The sequence below is a fragment of the Benincasa hispida genome, chromosome 2 (assembly GCF_009727055.1).
Source record: "Benincasa hispida cultivar B227 chromosome 2, ASM972705v1, whole genome shotgun sequence".
NCBI classification, from domain to species: domain Eukaryota; kingdom Viridiplantae; phylum Streptophyta; class Magnoliopsida; order Cucurbitales; family Cucurbitaceae; genus Benincasa; species Benincasa hispida.
This window is the reverse complement of record NC_052350.1, coordinates 27,705,885-27,729,095: the sequence shown is the minus strand read 5'-3', so window position 1 is coordinate 27,729,095 and position 23,211 is coordinate 27,705,885. Positions and strand designations below refer to the sequence as shown.

Here is a 23,211-nt window from a genome sequence, read left to right as displayed (position 1 = left end):
AAAAACTAGGTGTCAGAGGATAGTCTTCATTCGAGTTAACCGTTAGAGTGATTATAGGAATTGACTTTCAGAAGTGGTCATCGAAGTTTATTGTTAGAGATGGTTGTCAAAGAATGGAGTCATTGAAAGTATTAGTGGGTAGTAAAACAGAAGGTTAAAATAACCCTATATTATCTTAACACACCACAAGCCCTAAACCAAAAATGGGTCAAATTTGTGTAGAAACATAGTGTGAAAGCCAACCTTAGCAATGGCTCTCTCCAAGTCCAAACAGGAATGGGCTCTTTTCAAGTCCAAACAAAATCCAAACATCTGAAAAAAAATCCAAATCTATGCAAGGATAATGATGATTCGAAACTATTGCCCAGAAGCCGACAAACCAACAAAACCAAAGATGGCAAAGTTTACAGACACTGAATATTAAAAGCATTTGCTTCACTAATTCTGCTTGGCTGCTAACTACATAAAATGATAAGAAACACGAAACACACGAGGCAGATAAACGACCCCATCACCTAGTTTCAACACACTGGACCAGTCAGGAAAAGTCAAGCAAGCTCTTCTTAACATCCTCTTTCCACGGCTCTAAACACAGATTACAGAGTGCTGATGTACTAACAAAAAATTACATGGGAAAGCAACATGAAAATCGCAAAAGTTTCAACACTAAAATGGACCTCCATCACGATCTCGTCCTAGGCCACGCCTATCATCCCGCTCCCTTTCAACGAAAACATCTCTACGGAAGTCTTTTGGTGGAAGGCCGCTACTTAATGGAGACCGTAGCGGGACTCTCAATGGAGATCTGACAGGACCTCTGATTGGGGAACGGCTCCTCTCTCTCACATCACGCGCCCAGCGTCCACGCTGAGGAAGCAATGACAGTGGTGGGGGGGATGGTGGCCTTCTTTCAAATCCCTTCCTCTCTGAGATGAAGTCATCCCTTCCATTGTCTCTAAGGGCCCAATCTGCCGAAGGAAGTGGCCTGTCGAACTTGGATCTTCCTCTGAAGCTGTCATCTAGATAGTCCACCCTATCTCTCCGCAGGTGATCAGAATACCTGCTTTCATACCTCGGAGGTGCCAGACCACCAGCTGCAATCTCCCTAGGACCATCCCTGGCCCAACTACGGGGAGGAGACCTATATTCATTAAGAGTCCTGCCGGGAGAACGTTCAATTGGGTGAGCAGCAAAGCGTCTGGGAGGAGAATGCAGGGATGGTGGACCAACATAGCCTCTTCGAGGACTTCCACTGGCTCCATTGCGGGGTCTGTTGCAGTTGTTACAAAATTCTCGTCTTGCAAAGTTTAGGTTGTCACATCTAATGAAGAATAAAAATACAACCAGTTTGAAAAAAGAAAACCACCTTGAAGCAATGTAATGAAAGGAAGTACACCAAGCTATGCATTAAAATAAAATAATAATAATTAGGAAAAAAAATCTTCATTTTAGTATAATACCACACGCTAAATAAGGAAGAAACTGAAACATCAAACTTGATCATCCACTTACAAGATTTGGCACACGTTCGAGAGTCTATTCCATTAAAGCAATATGCCATTTCTAAAAAAAAAACCATAAGCAATATGCATGGAAAAAAATACTTTAAAGCAAAGCAACCTCCAAATTATTTATGTAAAACATAATAAAAAGAATAAACATACTGATGGAATCCAGTAATCTACTACTCCAAAATTAATAATAATAAAACAACCAACCAGAAGGCATAATAATAGAAGATCCTATTCAATGCAACGGATAAATTTCAGTTCATATGACTAAAAGGTGTAATAGCATGGTTATCAACTAATGTTTATCTTTACAAAACAGAAGTAAATCCATTGTTATATATATGTGTGTGTGTATATATATATATAATCAAATTGGGGTGCTAGCTTAGTACTTACAGAGGATCTGAGCAATACCAATCCCCATCCCTAGGACGCACATTTGGATTATTTTTACTACGTTCCCCTCGAAATGGCCCAGGAGCAGGGCCATCAACACCTCTCCCAAATGGCCTGCCACCACTTATTCTTCGACTGTAATGAGGTGAAGTATCTCGATATCTACCAAGATCCCTCCCACCACCAAAATCACGACCGCGAGTGAGATTACCAGAATGATCAAAATCAGAAATATATCGGTGAACATCTCGACGTCGTGTTGGAGAAACTGAACCTGCATGTATTCTATATCCTGAAATAAAGAAGGTAGTGGGTTTATAAGATATTAAGAAAAGTAACAGGCTGTATGGGGAAATCATTCGCAGTACAACAACCATATATCTCCATAGATTTTCCCTGAAACAACTGCAAAATGACCAACCAAAAAAATTGACAACCATTGCCATTCGTTGTTGGCATCTCCTCTGTGAACAGACAAAAGAAAGTGCAAAGATGCAGACAAGAGAGAAAGTTCTGATGATAACTGCTTGTGTAGGTTCAATATGTTACCACCCATATCATGAGAAATTTTAACAGAAGCAAATAAGATAGCAAAACCATGGCTACTTGCGATGCACACATGTCCTGTTTTCCACATGTGCAATGTTAGTACATGTAAATCCACAGCCATAGCCTATAAATAATCTATTTCCAATTTTCCATGAACCCAGCATTGCACCCAAAACCACAAGCCTTGAAGAAACAAAAACTCTGTGCTGATGTCCTGGCAATGAGGAAGGACGTCCACCAATAGCCCAATTTTAAATGCACACATACAAGCTAGAATCAAAATGATCTCACAGCATTAACCAACCCAAGCCAGTATACAGAATTCTGCGGTCGAATGACACCTGGGAGGATCAGCAAGACCATGCCAAAAAGCTCACAGGAAATAAACTGTCATAAAAAAAAACCCACATAAATTGAAGTATCCAAAAGCCAGATTAGAGAATGACACCCATGGTCACAATAGTTCCTCTACAGCTTTCTGAAACATACTGATGGATATCAATGCATACCACAAGAACAGTTTTCTGCACAATCTAGTGGGCTAGCCACATCCTGTAGAAATGACCAATGATACCTTCAGTCATTGACCATGACAAAATTTGTAAGAGTTTAGGATGAGAGGAATGCAGTTAATCCAACTGTTAGGCCACTGGGCTGTCATTGCTATACCAATTCACACTACCATATACAATATATTAAATTGAAACAACACCTAATTTGCAGGATGAGGTACAAATAAAATGTGGAGATCCCATACTTTCCCGCAAATCAACCCCCTTAATGAACCTGAAAAAATAGATCAAGAAATTGCTACACATAATCCAGATGACCCTTAACCAACCAATACAACCCAATCAAAGTCTGTTCCATGAGAATAATATTACCCCTTGGATGAAAATCTAGACAATGAAAATTCCCAACTTTACGTTCGTTTCTTGCAGAAAGCCAAGGTCAAGCACCTTTAAGTTCATTTACCAATAGTCTCAACAAGGCAGGACAGCAACACTTCTACAACTTGTAATTTTATCACCTCCAATTTCATAAAAGAAAACCCTCACCACACCATGATTCAGTTATGATTGGTAATCTTACCCCTTGGATGGAAATCTAGACAATGAAAAATCCCACTTTTAAGTTCATTTCTTGGAGATCCAAAGTCAAGCACCTTTAAGTTCATTTAGAGATCATACCAATAGTCTCAACAAGGCAGGGCAACAACACTTCTATGACTTGTTATTTGATCACCTTCAATTTCATAAGAGAAAACCCTCACCTCACCATGATTTGATTATGATTGGTATTATAACACATCTTACTCCAACCAAGCCCAACACCATAACATCCCAAAATGACAACGATAGATACGATAGCTCTCCACTCAGCAACCCAAATTCCTTGCACAAATTATAACCCCAAAATTATATTGTCTTTACATGGAAAAAAGAGCAATTCCCAAGATCATGATCTGAGACTGCATTTACCCAATGCCCTCCTCAAGATTTAATTTCTTGCAGGCGGCAACACAGAGCTGTAAGAGAATAGAAAATTTTATTCCCAGAACAAAAGTTAGGCATGTGGAAGTAGATCGAGATTTTCGACATACAGAAGAAAATGAGAATAAAAAATAAAAAAATAAAAAGAAACAAGGGGGTTATGGAATTCATTTGTCGCCAGAATATCATAACATTTTCTATAAGATCAAAGTGACAACCAAAAACGGCTGTGCAAAACCCCCTAGCCATCAATGCATTCTAACCTAAAATTTGATGGACCATAAGAAAACGTCAAATTACATGCACAAGTTGATATTTTAAAACGAAATAATCTAAGTTTGCACAAGTAATTTAAAATCACAAAAACATTTGCTAGAGATTTAAGAAAAGCACTCAAGTGTGATCTGCATATAACTAATACATCCTCTCCCAGCCAAAAAAACAAAGAAAAACAAAACAAAAGGAAGACGAAAAAGAAGAATAAGGAAAATGACAAATGTTGCTTCTCGTTTAATGGACATTCGGTAGTGTCTCTCTGGGCAGAGTATGCATAATGCATGATTGTTGGTCTCTCTGGGCAGAGTATGCATAATGCATGATTGTTGAACTCACCAAACATTATTACAAATTGGTTGGGATTAACTGTGAAATGCATCAATTACAATAATCTACCATTTTGCAGAAAAAAAAAATATAAGGTAGCACTGTTCTAGATGAAAGGCACCAAAATATCATCCTCTTATCAATGGTTGACGGATATTTGTCTACCAATGAATTCAAATCAAAGGTGCACCACAGGTTCCCTGCAGAACCTTTCAATTACGATAAGGCAGCAAGAAGGATCAGGGAGAATAATAATACAGATGAGAGTTATACTGCAATTATCTTGGCAAAGTTCTACGATAGAGTCCAACTAAGAATATGAGCATCCATATGGGCATTCATGAGAAAAGACCAAGAGTATAAAGTGCAAAGGACCTAGGGAGTGCTACTATTGAGATTTCTTCAACGATCCATCCTGAACGAGAGAGTGAGAGTCATTTGTTTTAGAAACACATTGAAGCGCTCCCATGAAACTAAAGCATACTTCGGCTAACTAAATTGTACCCGCACAATTTAGAACTTGCAAACTGGGATAAATTAGCTGAGACAAAATTTACAGGGTCGACTATAATTTTGAGACAAGGAGCCTAATGGAAAGGAAATTGCAAAAAATGTCGTGACAGAATTTACAAAATATATACACATATATGTATCTAGTATCTTTACATCAACTTCTAAGAAATCACATTGGTATATCATATAAATTCAATCTAAGGCATCAATACTCAGCGACCATCCTTTTAGTGTGCCCCCTCTGCAAGAGGTAACAAGCCCACGCTATCGAGCTCAGCCAGCGACCATCCTTTTAAAAAGCAAGGGAGGTTGTATGGCTAAGTATCAATGGAGCAGTCTTTTTCTGGCTAGAAAGGAACACGAGAGGACCTCTAACTGCAAAAGGTAGGGTTTTAAGATAGCTAGTTAAATCAATTTTAGTCACTGACTACATTATCTTGGTATAAAAGTCACTCGCCCTTTAACAATTATACTTTTAGTCGTCTTTTAGCTTCTTGGATGAACTTTTTGTAATCACCATCATCTCAGGTTGGCTTTCCTTCCAATATTGTAAATTGTAATTTACGTTATCATTGAAAATAAGTTTCCCACCAAAAGAAATACATACTAATCCAACCCAAGGTCGCTAACGATTAATTTCAACGCGGTGGTAAGTTTTCCAGAACAAAAATATATATATCTAAGCAGAGAAACTATTCATTCAACAATAACACGAAAACCGAGCAAAAACAAAGGTGTACGGTAGAATAATAACGAACCCAAATCATCTGAATATCGATCCAATCGAGAATATTGTGGAGGGTCACGGGTAATCTCACCGGCCTCGTAATCACTTCCACGACCAACGCGGCCGCCACTGGTTCCACCGACTCCGCCACCACCTCCGTCACTATTCGAAGCCCGGACAACAAGGCTGCTCAATAATGGCTGGTGGTGAGTCGTAGAGTCTTTATCCCTGGAACCCATCGTTTCGCCTTGTTTGCCTAATTCTTCTGCCTGCTACGATGAGCAGCGACGAAATTGGTCGGTCCGAAGTCTGAACGCTGATAAATCGTTGAAGAAAGAGAGGTGTACATTCATAAACCCTAAATTTTAGTTGTGAGGAATTCAGTACGTGAAATTACGTAAAGGGTATGCCTCCTTCGCTAGGGAGTACGCCTGCGCTGACCCTTATCGGTAAAAATAAATAGGAAAACATATCTTACCTTGATTCTATTTATGGTTGAAAATAGGTTCAGTTCAACCCTAACGTGATTTTGAAAAGTAACGAGAAAAATAAGGTACATAAAAAAGAAATATCAAAAGTAGGATTGAATGAAAAAGTATTGATAAAAATAGAGGTAGTTTTAAGTGGGTAGGAAAATCGTGTATCCGTATTACCATTTAATCAAGTATGGCTGTCATGTCAGTCATGTGAACTTGATCAAAAAACCAAACTCGTGGACGGGGTTCATGATTTTAGTTTTCTTTTATTTTTTCCATGATTTTTTTTTTTAACTAACAATGTGCTTCCTTACTTGTTTTGATTTTGATCTTTTATATCATACTCATTTAGATTTAGTGTCTCATGATAAAATGTAATTTCATTAGTTCTTAAATTTTAAAATAGAAATTCACATGAAACTAAAAGTTTGAATTACAAGTCACTCAATTTTTTACATGGTGGTTGTCTTTGTGTCTCTAGATCAACTTCGTCTTATTGTCGTTGTCGTTTATGATGAATATGTCTTCAATCACTGCCAGCAACATTGAGTCATCTGCTGAATAAAATGTAAGATAATAGTACCAGGAAAAATAGCCATCTGATCCTTGTGCACAAGGATTATGACGTGCACGCCTGTTCAGAGGTAGTATGAACATTATGTTAGTTGAGCTACACAATTAATTTATTTTATTACATAAAATGATAACGTAATAAATATATAAATAAAATAATAAATGGCACTGAGTGGACTGGATTTATGGTGGTGACTGTCTTGCATGACTTTATGAAGAACTATGTTAGGCTACTAATACACAAACTTTGGAAATAGTAGGGGCCATTGATCTGGGGCCTGTAACTGGATTTGTGGTGCTATAATGTTAAATCTTTCATAAGGCCATACTTGTAGCAGTATCAATGGTCTCGCTATTTCCAAAGTTTGTGCATTAGTAGCCTGACATAGTTCTCCATAAAGTCATGTAGGCACCACCCCACAAATACGAGTACTCTTGTATTAAACTAAAATTATCTACGCATCTTTTCCTCTAATGTCGACCCTCGTTTACAGGTTGAATTAGTAATGTCTCGGTTTATTTGGGTGAACATCTCTGACGGTATCAACTCAAGATCATACTCTGCACTTTTATCGTTTCCAAATAATTCATCAAGTTATACATAATATCACGGTCCGTACATAAAAAAAAAAAAAGAGGTTACCTATGGTCGGTGGCGGCAGTGAGAATGACGCACGATGGAAGGCACGACGAATGGTGGACGTGAGCGAATGACAGATAGTTGAAAAAGGCGGATGACTGGCTGGGAGAGAGAGACAAAAAGGAAGGTAGAAGAGATGGAGAAATAAGTGAGGGAGAAGTCGTGGGGTAGGGATTTGGGACCACTAACTCGTGTACTTGATCCACGATTTCACTACTATATTTTTGTCAATTTTTTCACCCAACCCTATTTTTATTAATAATTATTAAAATAACATTATTTAAAAAAAAATCTTGGAAATGTTAGCTTTGAGTTCTATTTTTTATTTTGATTAAGTTTTATATATATTTAGCAAATAGTTTTTTAAGTTTTAAAACTCCATATTTTTAGCTTAAATTTACATTTGTATCCTTAATTTTCTCCTAAATATTAACTTTCTTGATTCTTGATGCTAAGTTCTACTAATTATTAAGGATAATCAAATTAAATTTTCACTAATTTTTTGTGCTCTCAAAATTAATTAAAAAGATTTCACATGATTATTTTAAATTAATTAATTAAAAATCAATGTCAAAAATCAAAAGTAATCATCAACAGAAACCTATGTACAAGTATAAAATATTGAAACTTAAAAATCAAAGGAAAATTAAATTCAAAATCGAATTAAAAATGTAGCATTTTTTAAATCTATGACACAAATGGTAATTAAACTTAAAACTCAATGATAAGAATGTAATCTTTAGATTTTAGGAATTAAGTGGAAATTATATTCAAAATCTAGGATGAAAAGCCATTTATTCCCACTCAAATGGAAACTATTTTTATATAAATATCAAATTGAATTTAAATAATGAAACATTACTGTTATTATTAAGCCAACAACACGATGAGATGAGAAATTTGAATTGCTCACATAAATTGAGAATATGATTTAAATTATATTTTTCAACTTCAACCATACAATTACTATACAAATAATTGAGTCATTAAAATAAACATAATAGAAATTTCATAATCGTATTATAAATTTTAGAAAAAGAATGTCACTAAGTAAATAATTAATATTTGAATAAATTAGGTCCTATTTAGTAAACATTGTTTTTTGTTTTTGTTTTTATTTTTTTAAATTAAGCCTATTTTCTCTCAATTTCTTACATTGGTTTGAATCTTTTTTTAGTACAATGAATGAATTGTCAATCCTGTAAAATATCACAAAAATATTCAGCACTAAAATTGCCAATCCCTGGCAACGACGCCAAAAAACTTGTTGAATGGATTTTGAAATTGCGGCGGACGGAACGTAATGCAATGCAATGCCGCTACAAAGATCGAATGGAATGATGTGATGGATGATGATGTGTATGATGATGATTATGATATGCGTTGATTATCACGCTTCTCGATATAAATGCTATACTACGTTCTAAAATAATGTATGCGATGCTACTGATATGCATTTGTAGTATGCGTTCATGTAGTACGTGCGTGTCACAAGTTTTCTTACGTTGGAACCAAGTATAATTCCATCGCAAGTTTCTCAGAGTGATCTGAGGTTGAACACGGGGATTGCGATGATCAATGTGGTATTAATGTGATATATGCGACTAAAACAAAATAATAATGAATTGTATTGGAAAAGTAAAATGCGGTGACAAGTAAATAAATGAAATGCGACAACAAAATAAAATGCGGTGACAAACAAATAAATAAACAAATGAATGAATAATTGTGAAGCTGTGCAAGTATCTGGTGAAATACGATGGCAAGTCTTGTGAAATGTAGCAGAAAGAGAATGGGTTGTGGGAAAGGACATCGCAAGTTCGTCAATCCTATTGAGGATGCAACTAAGGTTTCGCTTTCCCTGGTTTATACCTCTCAGTGATCGGCCGCGTTCCCATATCTCTATGGTGAATCAGGGATGAATGTTGCGAATGCAAGATTGTTTCCATCTCTGAAAATAGTTCTTACTTTAGTTAACGCATTCTATCAACCTTCTTTCGAGAGGTGGATTAACATTTTCACTTTTGCTCTCACAGGTGAAGATGCCGTTGAGCATGCGTTAACTAAACTTAGCTAACTTCTTCAACATGGATTAACTTACTCGCTTAATCCTTCCCCCTTACCCTAGTGGATTAGTTACACATGGTAAGAGAAACGGAAGATGAATGTATGGTGGTGAACAGAGAGATGACGATTAATATGATAATGATATTAAAAGATAACGATAAAGCATTTGTTACAGATGGATGAATGAAAGATTAAAAATGAATCACAATGGATGAACTGAAAGTAACAAATAAGGACAGCGTGTCAATGTCTTAACATGGATCTCAGACGAAGTTAATTTGCTTACTGGCGTATAGGAGGAATGAGGTGGAAAACTTCCTTCTCAGGATAGTTTCCCAGGTAGAAATGATCTTTGCATAGAGCTTCTCTTCGGGATTGTGAATGAATTTCTGACTCCTGAGACTTCCCTTTTGGACTTGTCTCGTCTTTCTCCCGGATTTTCGCTAAATGTCTCTTCAGACCAGCCTACCGCTAATCCTCTATCAATGTCTCTTCAGACCACCCTCTTTTCTTTGGAATTAATGTAGTTATTTATAGACCTTGGCACCTCCTTCGTCAGTGGTCCCACTCTGAAAAATTACTTTTTCTGCCACGGCTTGGTGGAAACGTCCGCTCTACTCCATATTCAATTTGTGAGATCATACAACAGAAAAGCTATACAATTTCAGAAATCCCTGTGAATGCGTCGCTCTTTTCATCTACGATCGATCGCTGCATGCGGTGCAAATGCGTTGATCTTTTTGTTCACGATCAATAGTTGCATGCAGTGCAAATGCGTTGCTCTTTTCATCCACGATCGATCGGCGCATTCGGTGCGTATGCGTTGCTCTTTTTATCCTCGAGCAATCGTCGCATGCGGTATCCTGTTTCCTGCAAAACAAAGACTTGGACATCCCTTTTTGCCATCGTAATGGGGTTAACGGGTGTGCTTCCAACACTTTACAACTTTTGCATTTCTAAGCCAATTTCTATATGTTCGACGCAACCTTTTCCTTCTTTTTGCCGCATATTCTAACTAAGATGGTATAAATAACTTGTATTTCTACAAGTTATCAATTATTAAGAAAGCTTCTTGGGTGAAATTCTGCCAAAGTTGTCGGTCGTCGGAATTGAGGGAAGTCCTTGTCTTCTTTCTTAGCAAGCTTAGGCTTTCGTGTCATCTTATTGCCTTTTTTTTATGAGTCTTGTTCCTTCTTCTATAGCTTCGATAGGAACACGACTCTTTTTGGGTGGAGTTTGGCTGTCTTCTTTTTCGACGAGTCACAACTATCCACCTTTTGTTGTCATCTTCAACGATCTCATCTTTCTTTTTGGAATTTTCTGTTTGAATCTCTTGCTTGAACCAAAAAACTATAGGCTTAAAGGCTCTGAACTGGATCAGGCTTTATCTTTGAGCATGGGACACAGAAAGTGTTGGAACGCTTGAAGTCGCCACTACTATAGTGTGATTTGTCTAAGCTACTTCATCCAAATTTAGCTCAATCTTCTATTTTTCCTTCAACAGAAGCACCTTTTAACTGGGTGACTAACGACTTGATGATACTTGCAGTAGTTAGAATCATCTATTTTTCCTTCTTGTTCCGGCCGCTTGCATTTCGGCTGCTAAATAAGTTGCTTCTCTAGTAGTTGCTCCAACATATCTGCCACATCAGAGTCAAGGAATGGATAAACCTTCTCTTGTCTTTCTTTAAGAGTTGGACGACGCTTCTACCCTCATTGTGCCTTCTTTCAAATTTTGTTTGTTTTCCTTTGGAGGAAAATTTCAGCGGGGTCACATGAACGACCATAGATTCTTTTGTGGTACTATCCACAATCTTTCAGTGCCCTTAACTTCATTCTTGTATTTTCTCCCTTCAGAGACTAGGAAATCTTTAGTTCCCCTGTTGGGATGCTCAGTTCCATATCATGAGCGCGTGTTGTCAGCTCCTCAAACGTACGAGGTTTTATCCCTTGTAAGATGTAAAGAAGCTCTCAGTGCATGCCTTGAGTGCACATCTCCACTGCAGATAATTCAGTGAATCTATCTTTGCAATCCATACTTAAAGCTCTCCATCGGTTGATGTAATTGATAACTGTCTCTCCCTTCCATTGTTTGGTGTTCGTCAGCTCCATCATGCTAACAGTGCACCTTGTACTGTAGAAGCGGTTTAGGAGCTCTCTTTCTAGTTGTTCCCAATTGCCAATCACTTATGGCTCCAAATTAGTATACCAATCGAAAACATTTCCTTTCAAGGTACGGACGAACTACTTGACTAGCTGGTCTCCTCTGGTTCCTGCATTTTCACAGGTTTCAATGAAGTGTGCAACATGTTGTTTTGGATTGCCCTTTCCATCGAACTGCTGGAACTTTGGAGGTTGATACCCAACTGGCATTCTCAGGTTGTCAATTCTCTTGGTGTATGGCTTGGAGTACATGAAGGAAGTTTTCAACGGTCCTCCGTATTGAGCTCTTATGGAGTTTGTGATCATATCCTGGAGCTGTTGAACTGACAGGGAGGCAACAGAGGTGNTATTGAGCTCTTATGGAGTTTGTGATCATATCCTGGAGCTGTTGAACTGACAGGGAGGCAACAGAGGTGGATTGTGGTGGCTGACTTTCCTGCAACATAGTCTTTCCTTTGTATTGGTTTTTGTAGCTGGAGATTGACTTGACTCAGCAGTATCTCGAGCCTGTATCTGATCTCCTAAAGCAGCGATTTCATGATCTCGCTCCTCTACATCCTTCATCAGGAGATTTATCTTTATCTCCATCTCTACCATGGTTGACTCAGTCGTTACGTCAGTTATCATGACAGACACTACATCAAAATGTGATTCTTTCTCTAATAGATCATTAGTAGAAGCATAGTTTTCAAACAAGGGATTTTCTCTGATGACGATCCCGCCTTTAGGAAATTCCATCAGCTAGTCCCAGATTTCCTCCATGATGAAAGAGCTTATGTAAATGTTGCTTACAATGGTAGCTTTGGATGCAAATTTCTTTGGTGTCATTTGTAGATTGTTGACTCGGATGACGAGAGAGAAATGAGAGGTAGAGAGGTCCCACTGGGCGTGCCAATTTGTTCGCACGAGATTTCAAGAGAAATTTATTTCGTGGAACTTGAACTTTGTATTTGTATTAATTTTGTGGAAAGTGAATACAATCTCTAATACATAGTATTTTGATCCTTTCAAAATAAATTATAATCTATAAGTTGTTTGATCTTCTTGAACGATCGGCCTTTGGGCTTGTTGATCTTCTTGGGTGATCGACCTTTGGGCTTGTTGATCTTCTTGGAAGATTAGTGTTTGCACAAGGCTTCTGGAGAAACTTGTTTTATGGAGTTAAACTTGTGTTGGTGTTGAGGTTGAGGTTGAGGTTGGTTTGATGCGATGTGGTTTGATCTATAGTACTTGATCCTCTGATTCTCTCTCGGTTGGGTGGATGTGCTTGACTTGAAGAAGAAAAGCACCGGACGTTCTTGAAATAGAAGTCTTGGAAGAGTGTTTGTGTCTTCAAGAGGGTCTTCTGTCTTCTAGGAGTGCAGCTTCAGGAGTCTTGGGAGTCTTTTACTTGTTGATGAATTCTCTCTAGGTTCTCTGAATGTAGAATTGCTTGTATCTTCAAAGAACTTCAGACTTCAGAAGGCTTGTATCTTAAAAGGACTTCAGTCTTCATAATGCTTGTATCTTCGAAGGACTTCAGTCTTCAGGTGTGGTCAACTTCAGAAGTCAGGGAGTCTTCTGATTGTAGAGAATTCCTATAAGTTCTCTGGAGTATAGACTTGCTGACCTCTCCAAATGAGGAGAACTTCTCTATTTATAGAGTTCACAGGTGGGCTTAGGCTTGGTTGATCCATGGGTTTGGCCTTTGGGCCCAATTAGTTAGACTTGGGCTTGGTTGATCCATGGGTCTAGCCTTTGGGCCCAATTAATCGGATTTAGGCTTGATTTGACATTTGGGTCAAATTCAGCCTATTTTTGGGCTTAGTTGGACTTTGACCCAAATAATAATATCAAATTGAGCAAATTAATCTTATCTTATACAACGGTCATGATAAAACCACATGGCATCATCGAAATTTGTCTTCAACTTCAATTCAGAACATATGTCAACTTCTAATTGAGCCCAAATTTAATGATTTGGAATTTCATCATTAATTTAGTAAATGACGTGACAACTTGTGATTGGTCCAAAATTTCTCATTCAACAGTTGTTTCTAATTAAAAACAATATTTAGTGATAAACTAACTTTTAAATTATAAGGTACCTATTTTAATTAATATTATTCTTTTACCAATCTTTCCTTATTATTAATGTTGGGTTACTATTGAAAAATATATTTTTCTCATAACTAATTATATCTCACTACTTAATAAGTATATTAGCTCTATTAAAATTTATGAAAAGAATTACAATACTTTTCAAATTAAATTGTTATATACCTTACTCATATTATTAGTCCTAACGCTAGTGCTTTATAAATAATTCAATTTATAGGATCAAACTATAAGCAATAATTAGGAATAAAAGGATCACAATCAACGTAAGTAGTTTATCTGACCCTCTCTTTAAGTTTTTTTTTACGGTAGTGTACCCTTTTTTTTGTTGCATTATTATGTTACTATTATATTACATTACTTGTTTAAAACACATTTCTCAACCAGGGACCCCATGCATTATATTTGTTCATGATGATGTAAAGATCAAGTTTTAATTAGGTATAGGTTATGCTTCTAGGGTTAGTAGGGTATGTATGGTTGCACACCTCTAGGCCCAATTCTATATCAAGTTTATGTTAGGGACTAGTAGGGTATGTATTTGCACCCTTCTAGTCCAATCTTACGTTTATGCTAATGGTTGATGTTGGATGCAACTCTGGCCCTACTGATTGCATGACCCACTAATTATCAGAGTAGTTAGTTTCCGCTTAAGTCCTCATCTTCCTACAAGGGCGGAGGAACTTACGTTGGAAGTGTAACCGACCACCTCATGTTATTATAAGTATATGTTTTCATTCTCAATCCACACCTCGTCTCGAGCCTGCCTCCTAAGCTCGAGGGGAGGCGTGAAGGACCACATATACCACCCTTTTGTGATACCTACTGCCCATCTGAACCTCTTTACTCTTATAAAACCTTAAGCCAAAGATGTAAACAACAACTGTTTGATTAAATTCATTTTATTACCAACAGTACAATGTTTATACAACTCTCAGGTTTAACTACCAAGTTTATATCAACGATTCTAAAAACCCGGAAGTGTAACTATGGCTGTGGTGGACCTTGACCTTAGCCGCACCCTGGAACTTCTCACCTTTCGCTACCTTGGTAGGGTAGGAACCTTTCTCTCTAGGAGTTCCTTGGTTTCCTTGGGTTCCCTTTTGAACCCTTAAAATCTTAGCTTAAAACTCCTTGTGGTTTGGTTGGAATCCTCAAATCATCAAGACTGGCCCAAGCTTACCTAAGAGCTCGACCCTTCTGTATTTTCCCTCACCCTCCCGCCTGATTCCTTGGAGCTTCTTATTCGACGGCCCTACCTTGAAAACTAGACTCTCTGAGCTTTCAAGTGGCTTTAAAATCGCTTGAAGTTGAAAGCTACGAGTATTCTGGGAGAACTCCTTGTCCCAAGTTGATGCTACTTCCAAACCTCACTATCCGACAACATCTTCTCCTCTTTGAACCTCTTGATCAACGCATGATCTTCCTCCGAATCTGCTCTTAAACACTCTTCCTACTGTTCTTTGAAGAGAATATGTGTTATGAGCTAAAGAGTCACTTTGTGGTGGTATTTATAGGCCAAAGGAATCGATCCTTCTCATTTCTTAAGGCTTCTAATGCAAGACTCCTCTTACTTTAACAACTTTTGGAGTGTTTGCACCAAGCTTTGCCACCACCTACTTCCTTGCCATTCACCTACTTTCATGCCACTCACCTACTTGCATGGAGTTTGAGTTGTCTTCCTCATGCATAAATCTTCCTTGAATGAAACTCTATTCGTCCACCTCCTACTAACTCAAGCTCAACCTCCTCTTGCTTCAGCCACTTATCTGGGTGAATTCATCAGCCTTGCGTAATGCAACCTCAATACTGCATAAACATTTGACCTATCATTTAGTTCATCGTGTAGCTCTTGTACTTCATCACATAACTCCATCGTCTAGCTAATCTCTCACAGTCGCTTAACATCCAGCCCTCTCGCTGTCGTTCATTATCCAACTCTCTCGCTGTTGTCAATCGTCTAGCGTCTGTGCTTATCGCATAACACTTACGCCCCATCGCATAGCTCCATCATTTAGTGATCTCTCGCTGTCGCTGATCACCTAACAATCTCACTCTCGCTCATCGCGTAGCTCTCGCTGCCGCTCATCGTGTAGCTATCACTACCACTCATCGCGGAGCTCTTGTTACTATTCATCGTGTAGCTTTCACTGTTAATGATCTCGCTGTCGCTCATTGTGTAGCGTTGATGCCTATCATCTAACGCATCTCGCCCATCGTCTAGCAAGTCTGCTTATCGTGTAGCACCATCATCTAGCGTTTGCGTTTATCGCACAATGCCCATTGTCTAGTGCTTCGCCTATCGTGCAACGCCCATCGTCTAGCGTTTCGTCTATCGTCTAGCTCTTGTGCCTAACACATTGTCCAACATCTACACTTATCGTCTAGCGCCCGAGCTCATTGTTTAGTGTTATCATCTAGCACTTATGTTGATTGTATAGTGTCATCGCCTATCGTGTAGTGTTATCGTCTAGCATCCCCTGTAGCTACATGATTGTCCACGCGTACAATACTTCCATGCCCAGCGCCTTACGCTTATTTTTTGGCTCTCTTGCTCTCGCTCACGCAGCCTCAACGCACGAGCAACCTTTGGGCAATGCCTCTTGCTTTGGCCAACATGTGTCCAAACCTCACAAGTTCAATGCATGGTTGTCCTTGGCTTCAATGATTAATTTCTTTTAACCTCTACACTTAGCCTCATCTCATGCGGTAACGTTTCCTAACACCAAATGCATGGTTTCTTTTTTACTTCACACTTAGCCAAATTCCAATAGTTAAGGCTCAACTCAAAGATACACAAAGAAAATCTATTCCAATACTTAGAATTTTCCTTTTCTTCAACATAAGATTTAACTTATACTTAGTTAATTCCCTTGATTACCTGCTTAAGTAGGGAAATTGAAATTTGGGTTTCACACAGTCATATGTTTTAATGAAATGTTGCCTGTGATTATGCATTTGGTCACTACCTTAAGTGAGAACTACTTACTGGGTATATTATATACTCATCCTATTTTTTTTCCACAGATTTTGTAGATAAGGACATAGCGTAGGAGGCATGACTGGACGTCGCTCAAGGGTCAACCATCAAACTCACTATTTTGGTCATATATGCATTTTGTTCCACTATGCTAATGTTTTATGAATCCTGGTATTTTGTAAAATAAATTTTTTGTATAGTTTGCTACTTAATTAATAAAATTTTAGATATGTACTTTTGAAATTTTCATCAAAACTCATCTCATGATAGAAAAGCCTAAGTATGCATGTTGTAGTGGTCGGACCTTATTATGTAAGGGTCTGGTCGTTACAATTTGATATCAAAGCATTTGAGCCAAATAGGCTCTACTGCATTAGAAGAGTCGTGATGTTCGATGGTTTGGTCTGTTAAGTGATGTCCTTGGTTATGTTATGCTGGTAAGTGGAAATTTCATACAAGTAACCTAGTAGATAAATTTAGTAAGCATCAATGTAGGCTAGAGAAGTAGGATTAGATTGTTTCCTTACTATGAAAATATGTATGTACCAGATACCACCACGACGAGTTCAACACGACGAGATAGACCTCGAAGGGAACCCACAGGGGTTCAAAATCAAGGAAATGGACAAATGCCTTACGTGTTACTTACACCAGAAGCACTATAAATACTAATACAGAATATGAGTAATGGAAGCACAACCTCATCCACTGCATCAATAACCAACGATACAAATGACTCGAAAATCATCCGAGAATTCAGGAAGTTCAATCCTTCAACATTTGATGGATCATCTGTGGACCCAACTATAGCAAAGAATTGGATAACAGAAATAAAAACCATTTTTTGCCACATAAACATCCCAGAAGAACAGAAAGTAAATTGTGCCACCTTCATGTTAAGAGGTGATGCAAAGTTCTAGTGGGAATCCACACAAAAAACAATCAAAGGTTCGATCTTGTGGCAGCAATTTAGTTAGGCTTTTTACAACAAGTATTTCCCTTTGACAGTTAGATATAAAAAGGAAATGGAATTTCTTAATCTTTGTCAAGAGAACATGTTGGTGGCGGAGTATGAACGAAAATTTGATCGCTTGTCTCACTTTGTTCCTCAGCTAGTGGACACAGAAGAGAAGAAGGTGGAGAGGTTTATTTGGGGATTAAGAGAAGGCGTTCGGGACATAGTTACTGCTTTCCGACATAAAAAGTATGCACTTGCCCTCAAGTTGGCCTTACTCATGGAAGTAAATCTTGCTGCCAAAACCTCAACTTTTGAACGAGAATTCATACCAAATCAAAAGAGGAAATTCAATCAACAAGGCTTCCAACGTTCACAAGGGAAGCAAAAAATTCCCAAGGCACTCAAGGCTACAGTTACAATAGAAAAGTCAAACATTCACATATCCTAAGTGCGAAAATTGTGGAAAACACCATCAGGGGCAATGTCTCCGGAACTTAGGAGTGTGTTTCAATTGTGGCCAAACGGGTCACTATGCAAAGGCTTGCCCAAAGCTCATCACCCAAGTATCAACTGACCAGACCACTCAGCCTACCAGTAACAAGGTTACCCAACAACAGAAAGGATGGGTGTTTGCTATTACACGTAAAGAGGCAGAGGATCAAGATGCAATTGTCATCCTCGGGTATTATGCCTTCTCTTTATTTGATTTGGGCTCTAGTCATTCATTCATCTCTACAACATTTGCACAACATGCTCAACTAACATCAAAGCCCTTAGGCTACAATCGATCCATAGCTACTCCTATCAGAGTATCTATGTTGGCCCATTCAGTTGTGGAAAACTGCGAGTTGTCAGTATCAGGACATAAACTAGGGGTGACCCTTATCATCCTAGACATAAGTCATTTTGACATAATACTAGGTATGGACTGGTTAGCAGCAAACTATGCAAGCATAGATTGGCATAATAAAGAGGTCATATTTACCTTTCCAACAGGAACCAAGTTTAAATTTAAGAGATCTAATATACGATCAGCCCCAACAATAATTTTATCCTTAAAAACTAAGCATTTGCTCAATTATGGGGCTTGGGCATGTCTATCAAGTGTGATGGATTTACGAAACCAAAAGGATGAAATTAAGGCCATTCCTGTAATAAGAAAGTTTGACGATATATTCCCAGAAGAGCTTCCAGGTTTACCACCTAATCGAGAAATAGAATTTTATATAGACCTAATTCCTGGAGCTGAACTGTATCTAAAGCACCATATAGAATGGCGCCTGCAAAGTTAAAATAACTCAAAATACAATTACAAGAATTGTTAGACAGGGGATTTATACGCCCTAGCGTGTCTCCATGGGGAGCACCTGTCTTATTTGTTAAGAAAAAGGATGGATCAATGCATTTATGTATAGATTATCGGGAGTTGAATAAGTTGACAATAAAGAATAAGTACCCACTCCCACGTATTGACGACCTATTTGACCAATTACAAGGAGTCTCAATATTCTCCAAAATAGACTTACGATATGGATATCATCAACTACGAATCAAGGAGTCTGGTACACTCAAGACTGCTTTCCGAACAAGATATAGGCATTATGAATTCGTTGTGATGCCATTTGGATTAATTAATGCCCCAGAAGACTTCATAGACCTGATGAATAGAATTTTTAAGGACTATATTGATAACTTCGTGATCGTATTCATAGATGATATTTTGGTCTATTCCAAGTTTGAGGTAGAACATGAAAAACATCTTAGGGACGTCCTTTTCATATTAAGAAATAAAAAGTTTATGCCAAATTCTCCAAGCGCGAGTTTTGGGTGCGACAAGTTGCCTACCTAGGGCATATTGTAAAACAAGAAGGAATCTCAGTGGATCTTGTTAAGATTGAAACAGTTAGCAAATGGCATTGCCCAACAACGATCAGTGAGGTGCGAAGATTTCTTGGATTAGCAAGATATTATAGATGATTTGTGAAGAATTTCTTAAGTGTAGCATTACCATTAACTAACTTCACCAAGAAGAATAATCCTTCTGTCTGGAACCAAGTATGTGGACAAAGCTTCCAGGAACTAAAAGAAAGATTGACTACAACCCCTATTCTCATTATACTTGATGGATCAGGGGGTTTAACTGTCTACAATGACGCATCAAAGAAGGAGCTTGGTTGTTTCTTGATGCAACATGGCAAGGTAATAGCATATGCGTCAAGACAACTTAAACCTTATGAACAAAACTATCCTATCCATGACTTAGAGTTAGCCGCTGTAGTCTTTGCTTTAAAGATATGGAGACATTACTTATATGGGGAAAAGATCCAAATCTATACAAATCATAAAAGCCTTAAGTACTTTTTTTACCCAAAAGAAGTTAAATATGAGGCAACGGAGATGGGTAGAATTGGTCAAAGACTACGATTGTGAGATCCTCTATCATCCAGGAAAAGCTAACATTGTGGCTGATGCTCTTAGCTGAAAGTCAGCTCACACAACAGTGCTAAGTACCATCTCCAAACACATAATGGATGACCTTGAAAGAGCTGAGATCTCACTAATACCAGAAACCATCACAACTTGAATAACACAGCTAATTGCAAGTCATGCTTTAAGGAAAAGGATAATTGATGCACAACAAACAGATAAATATCTAAACAAACAACTGTAGTCAGAGAATGAAGAAACCAGTGAATTCTCTACAGACCTAGACTATGCATTCCTCTACCGTGGATGTCTATGTTGTCACACCCCACCCCGAGCCCGCACTCCTGAGCCCGAGGAGAGGCGTGGGACCACAGACACCACTCTTTTGAGATACCTACAATCCAACTGAACCTCTTTACTCTCAATAAACTTTAAGTCAAGGAGATAAACAACAACTGATTAAGTAGACCCATTTTATTATAACCATGTAATGTTTATACGATTCCAAGTCTTAACTACAAAGTTTACAATAACCACTCGCAAAACCCTCTGGAAGTGTGACTATGGCTTGTGACAGACCTTGACTTTAGCAGCACCTAGAACTCGCTACCTGGGAAGAGAAACATGAAATAACAGAATGAGCTTCACAAAGCTCAGTGAGTGGTAAACAACTTCTAGAGTCTATTTCAACTCATAATAACAAGCATATCATATATAAACGAGTTTAGTACTCAAACCTCTGCTTTGAATGAGTCTGTTCTCAACTCTATCTACATGCACAGTAGATAGCTAAACTGATAACTACTTAGAATGAGTATGTTTTCTACATACACACATGGTAGATAGTTAACTGTTACTAATTACAAACGCTTACTCTTTTGTGTTCCCTTTGTTCCCTATGTCTCCTATGTGCACATAGCTCCCCGCTCATGGGCTCAGAAGCTAGGCCCGTCGGCCCTCTGATCATCCCATACGAGGATCCTCCCACAGGCTCAGGAACTAGACCTCTTAGTCCCTTGACCATCCCGTGAGGTTCCATTTAGGGCTCAAAAACTAGGTCTATTGACCTCCTGATCATCCCGATCACATATTCTCATTTTCATGCTATTTACTCATTTATAACATAAGCATATACAATTTACTCTAAAAGATATGCTTAAGACTTAAAGGAAAGTACCATTCACCTTGGTAAGGATAGGAATCTCTCTCTTAGAAGTTCCTTGATCTTCTCGGCTCCTCTTTTGAACCCTAAGTTCTAAATTCAAATTAAAACTCAGATTACTCATAGTTATAAGCCTTATCTCGAGATACTTCCTTCTACAAACATACTCTAAAATGTCTTAGGAAGCTTACCTCAAAATATTAGCTCAGAAATGTTCGTGGTTTGGCCGTAATCATCACAACATCAAGACTGGCCCAACTTACCCAACAGCTCGATCCTTCTGTCTTTTCCTCATTCTCCAGCCAGGTAATAGCATATGCGTCAAGACAACTTAAACCTTATGAACAAAACTATCCTATCCATGACTTAGAGTTAGCCGCTGTAGTCTTGCTTTAAAGATATGGAGACATTACTTATATGGGGAAAAGATCCAAATCTATACAAATCATAAAAGCCTTAAGTACTTTTTTTACCCAAAAGAAGTTAAATATGAGGCAACGGAGATGGGTAGAATTGGTCAAAGACTACGATTGTGAGATCCTCTATCATCCAGGAAAAGCTAACATTGTGGCTGATGCTCTTAGCTGAAAGTCAGCTCACACAACAGTGCTAAGTACCATCTCCAAACACATAATGGATGACCTTGAAAGAGCTGAGATCTCACTAATACCAGAAACCATCACAACTTGAATAACACAGCTAATTGCAAGTCATGCTTTAAGGAAAAGGATAATTGATGCACAACAAACAGATAAATATCTAAACAAACAACTGTAGTCAGAGAATGAAGAAACCAGTGAATTCTCTACAGACCTAGACTATGCATTCCTCTACCGTGGATGTCTATGTTGTTACCACCCCACCCCGAGCCCGCACTCCTGAGCCCGAGGAGAGGCGTGGGACCACAGACACCACTCTTTTGAGATACCTACAATCCAACTGAACCTCTTTACTCTCAATAAACTTTAAGTCAAGGAGATAAACAACAACTGATTAAGTAGACCCATTTTATTATAACCATGTAATGTTTATACGATTCCAAGTCTTAACTACAAAGTTTACAATAACCACTCGCAAAACCCTCTGGAAGTGTGACTATGGCTTGTGACAGACCTTGACTTTAGCAGCACCTAGAACTCGCTACCTGGGAAGAGAAACATGAAATAACAGAATGAGCTTCACAAAGCTCAGTGAGTGGTAAACAACTTCTAGAGTCTATTTCAACTCATAATAACAAGCATATCATATATAAACGAGTTTAGTACTCAAACCTCTGCTTTGAATGAGTCTGTTCTCAACTCTATCTACATGCACAGTAGATAGCTAAACTGATAACTACTTAGAATGAGTATGTTTTCTACATACACACATGGTAGATAGTTAACTGTTACTAATTACAAACGCTTACTCTTTTGTGTTCCCTTTGTTCCCTATGTCTCCTATGTGCACATAGCTCCCCGCTCATGGGCTCAGAAGCTAGGCCCGTCGGCCCTCTGATCATCCCATACGAGGATCCTCCCACAGGCTCAGGAACTAGACCTCTTAGTCCCTTGACCATCCCGTGAGGTTCCATTTAGGGCTCAAAAACTAGGTCTATTGACCTCCTGATCATCCCGATCACATATTCTCATTTTCATGCTATTTACTCATTTATAACATAAGCATATACAATTTACTCTAAAAGATATGCTTAAGACTTAAAAGAAAGTACCATTCACCTTGGTAAGGATAGGAATCTCTCTCTTAGAAGTTCCTTGATCTTCTCGGCTCCTCTTTTGAACCCTAAGTTCTAAATTCAAATTAAAACTCAGATTACTCATAGTTATAAGCCTTATCTCGAGATACTTCCTTCTACAAACATCTCTAAAATGTCTTT

General features: G+C 38.2%; 2 protein-coding genes across 5 annotated transcripts; one reads left to right on the top strand and one right to left on the bottom strand.

Annotated features, from left to right (window-relative positions):
- Positions 1–320: 320 nt before the first annotated feature.
- On the bottom strand, positions 321–6,202 carry LOC120071861. Of its 4 annotated transcripts, none has more exons than XM_039024267.1 (3): positions 5,884–6,202; positions 1,908–2,199; positions 321–1,321 (listed from the first exon to the last, which is right to left on the bottom strand). In XM_039024267.1, exons 1-3 carry the CDS (start codon positions 6,029–6,031, stop codon positions 667–669), a joined length of 1,095 nt encoding a protein of 364 aa, XP_038880195.1. In that variant the 5' UTR covers positions 6,032–6,202; the 3' UTR covers positions 321–666. The 4 variants fall into 4 exon arrangements, with proteins under 4 accessions (XP_038880195.1, XP_038880192.1, XP_038880194.1 ...); XM_039024264.1 differs by having other exon boundaries at positions 5,824–6,201; XM_039024266.1 differs by having other exon boundaries at positions 1,908–3,984; positions 5,884–6,022.
- Positions 6,203–17,468: 11,266 nt separating this feature from the next.
- LOC120072030 lies at positions 17,469–19,038 on the top strand. The gene is made up of 3 exons (XM_039024451.1): positions 17,469–17,691; positions 17,797–18,158; positions 18,223–19,038. The coding sequence occupies exons 1-3, from the start codon at positions 17,469–17,471 to the stop codon at positions 19,036–19,038; spliced, it is 1,401 nt and encodes a 466-aa protein (XP_038880379.1).
- The last annotated feature ends 4,173 nt before the right edge of the window (positions 19,039–23,211 follow it).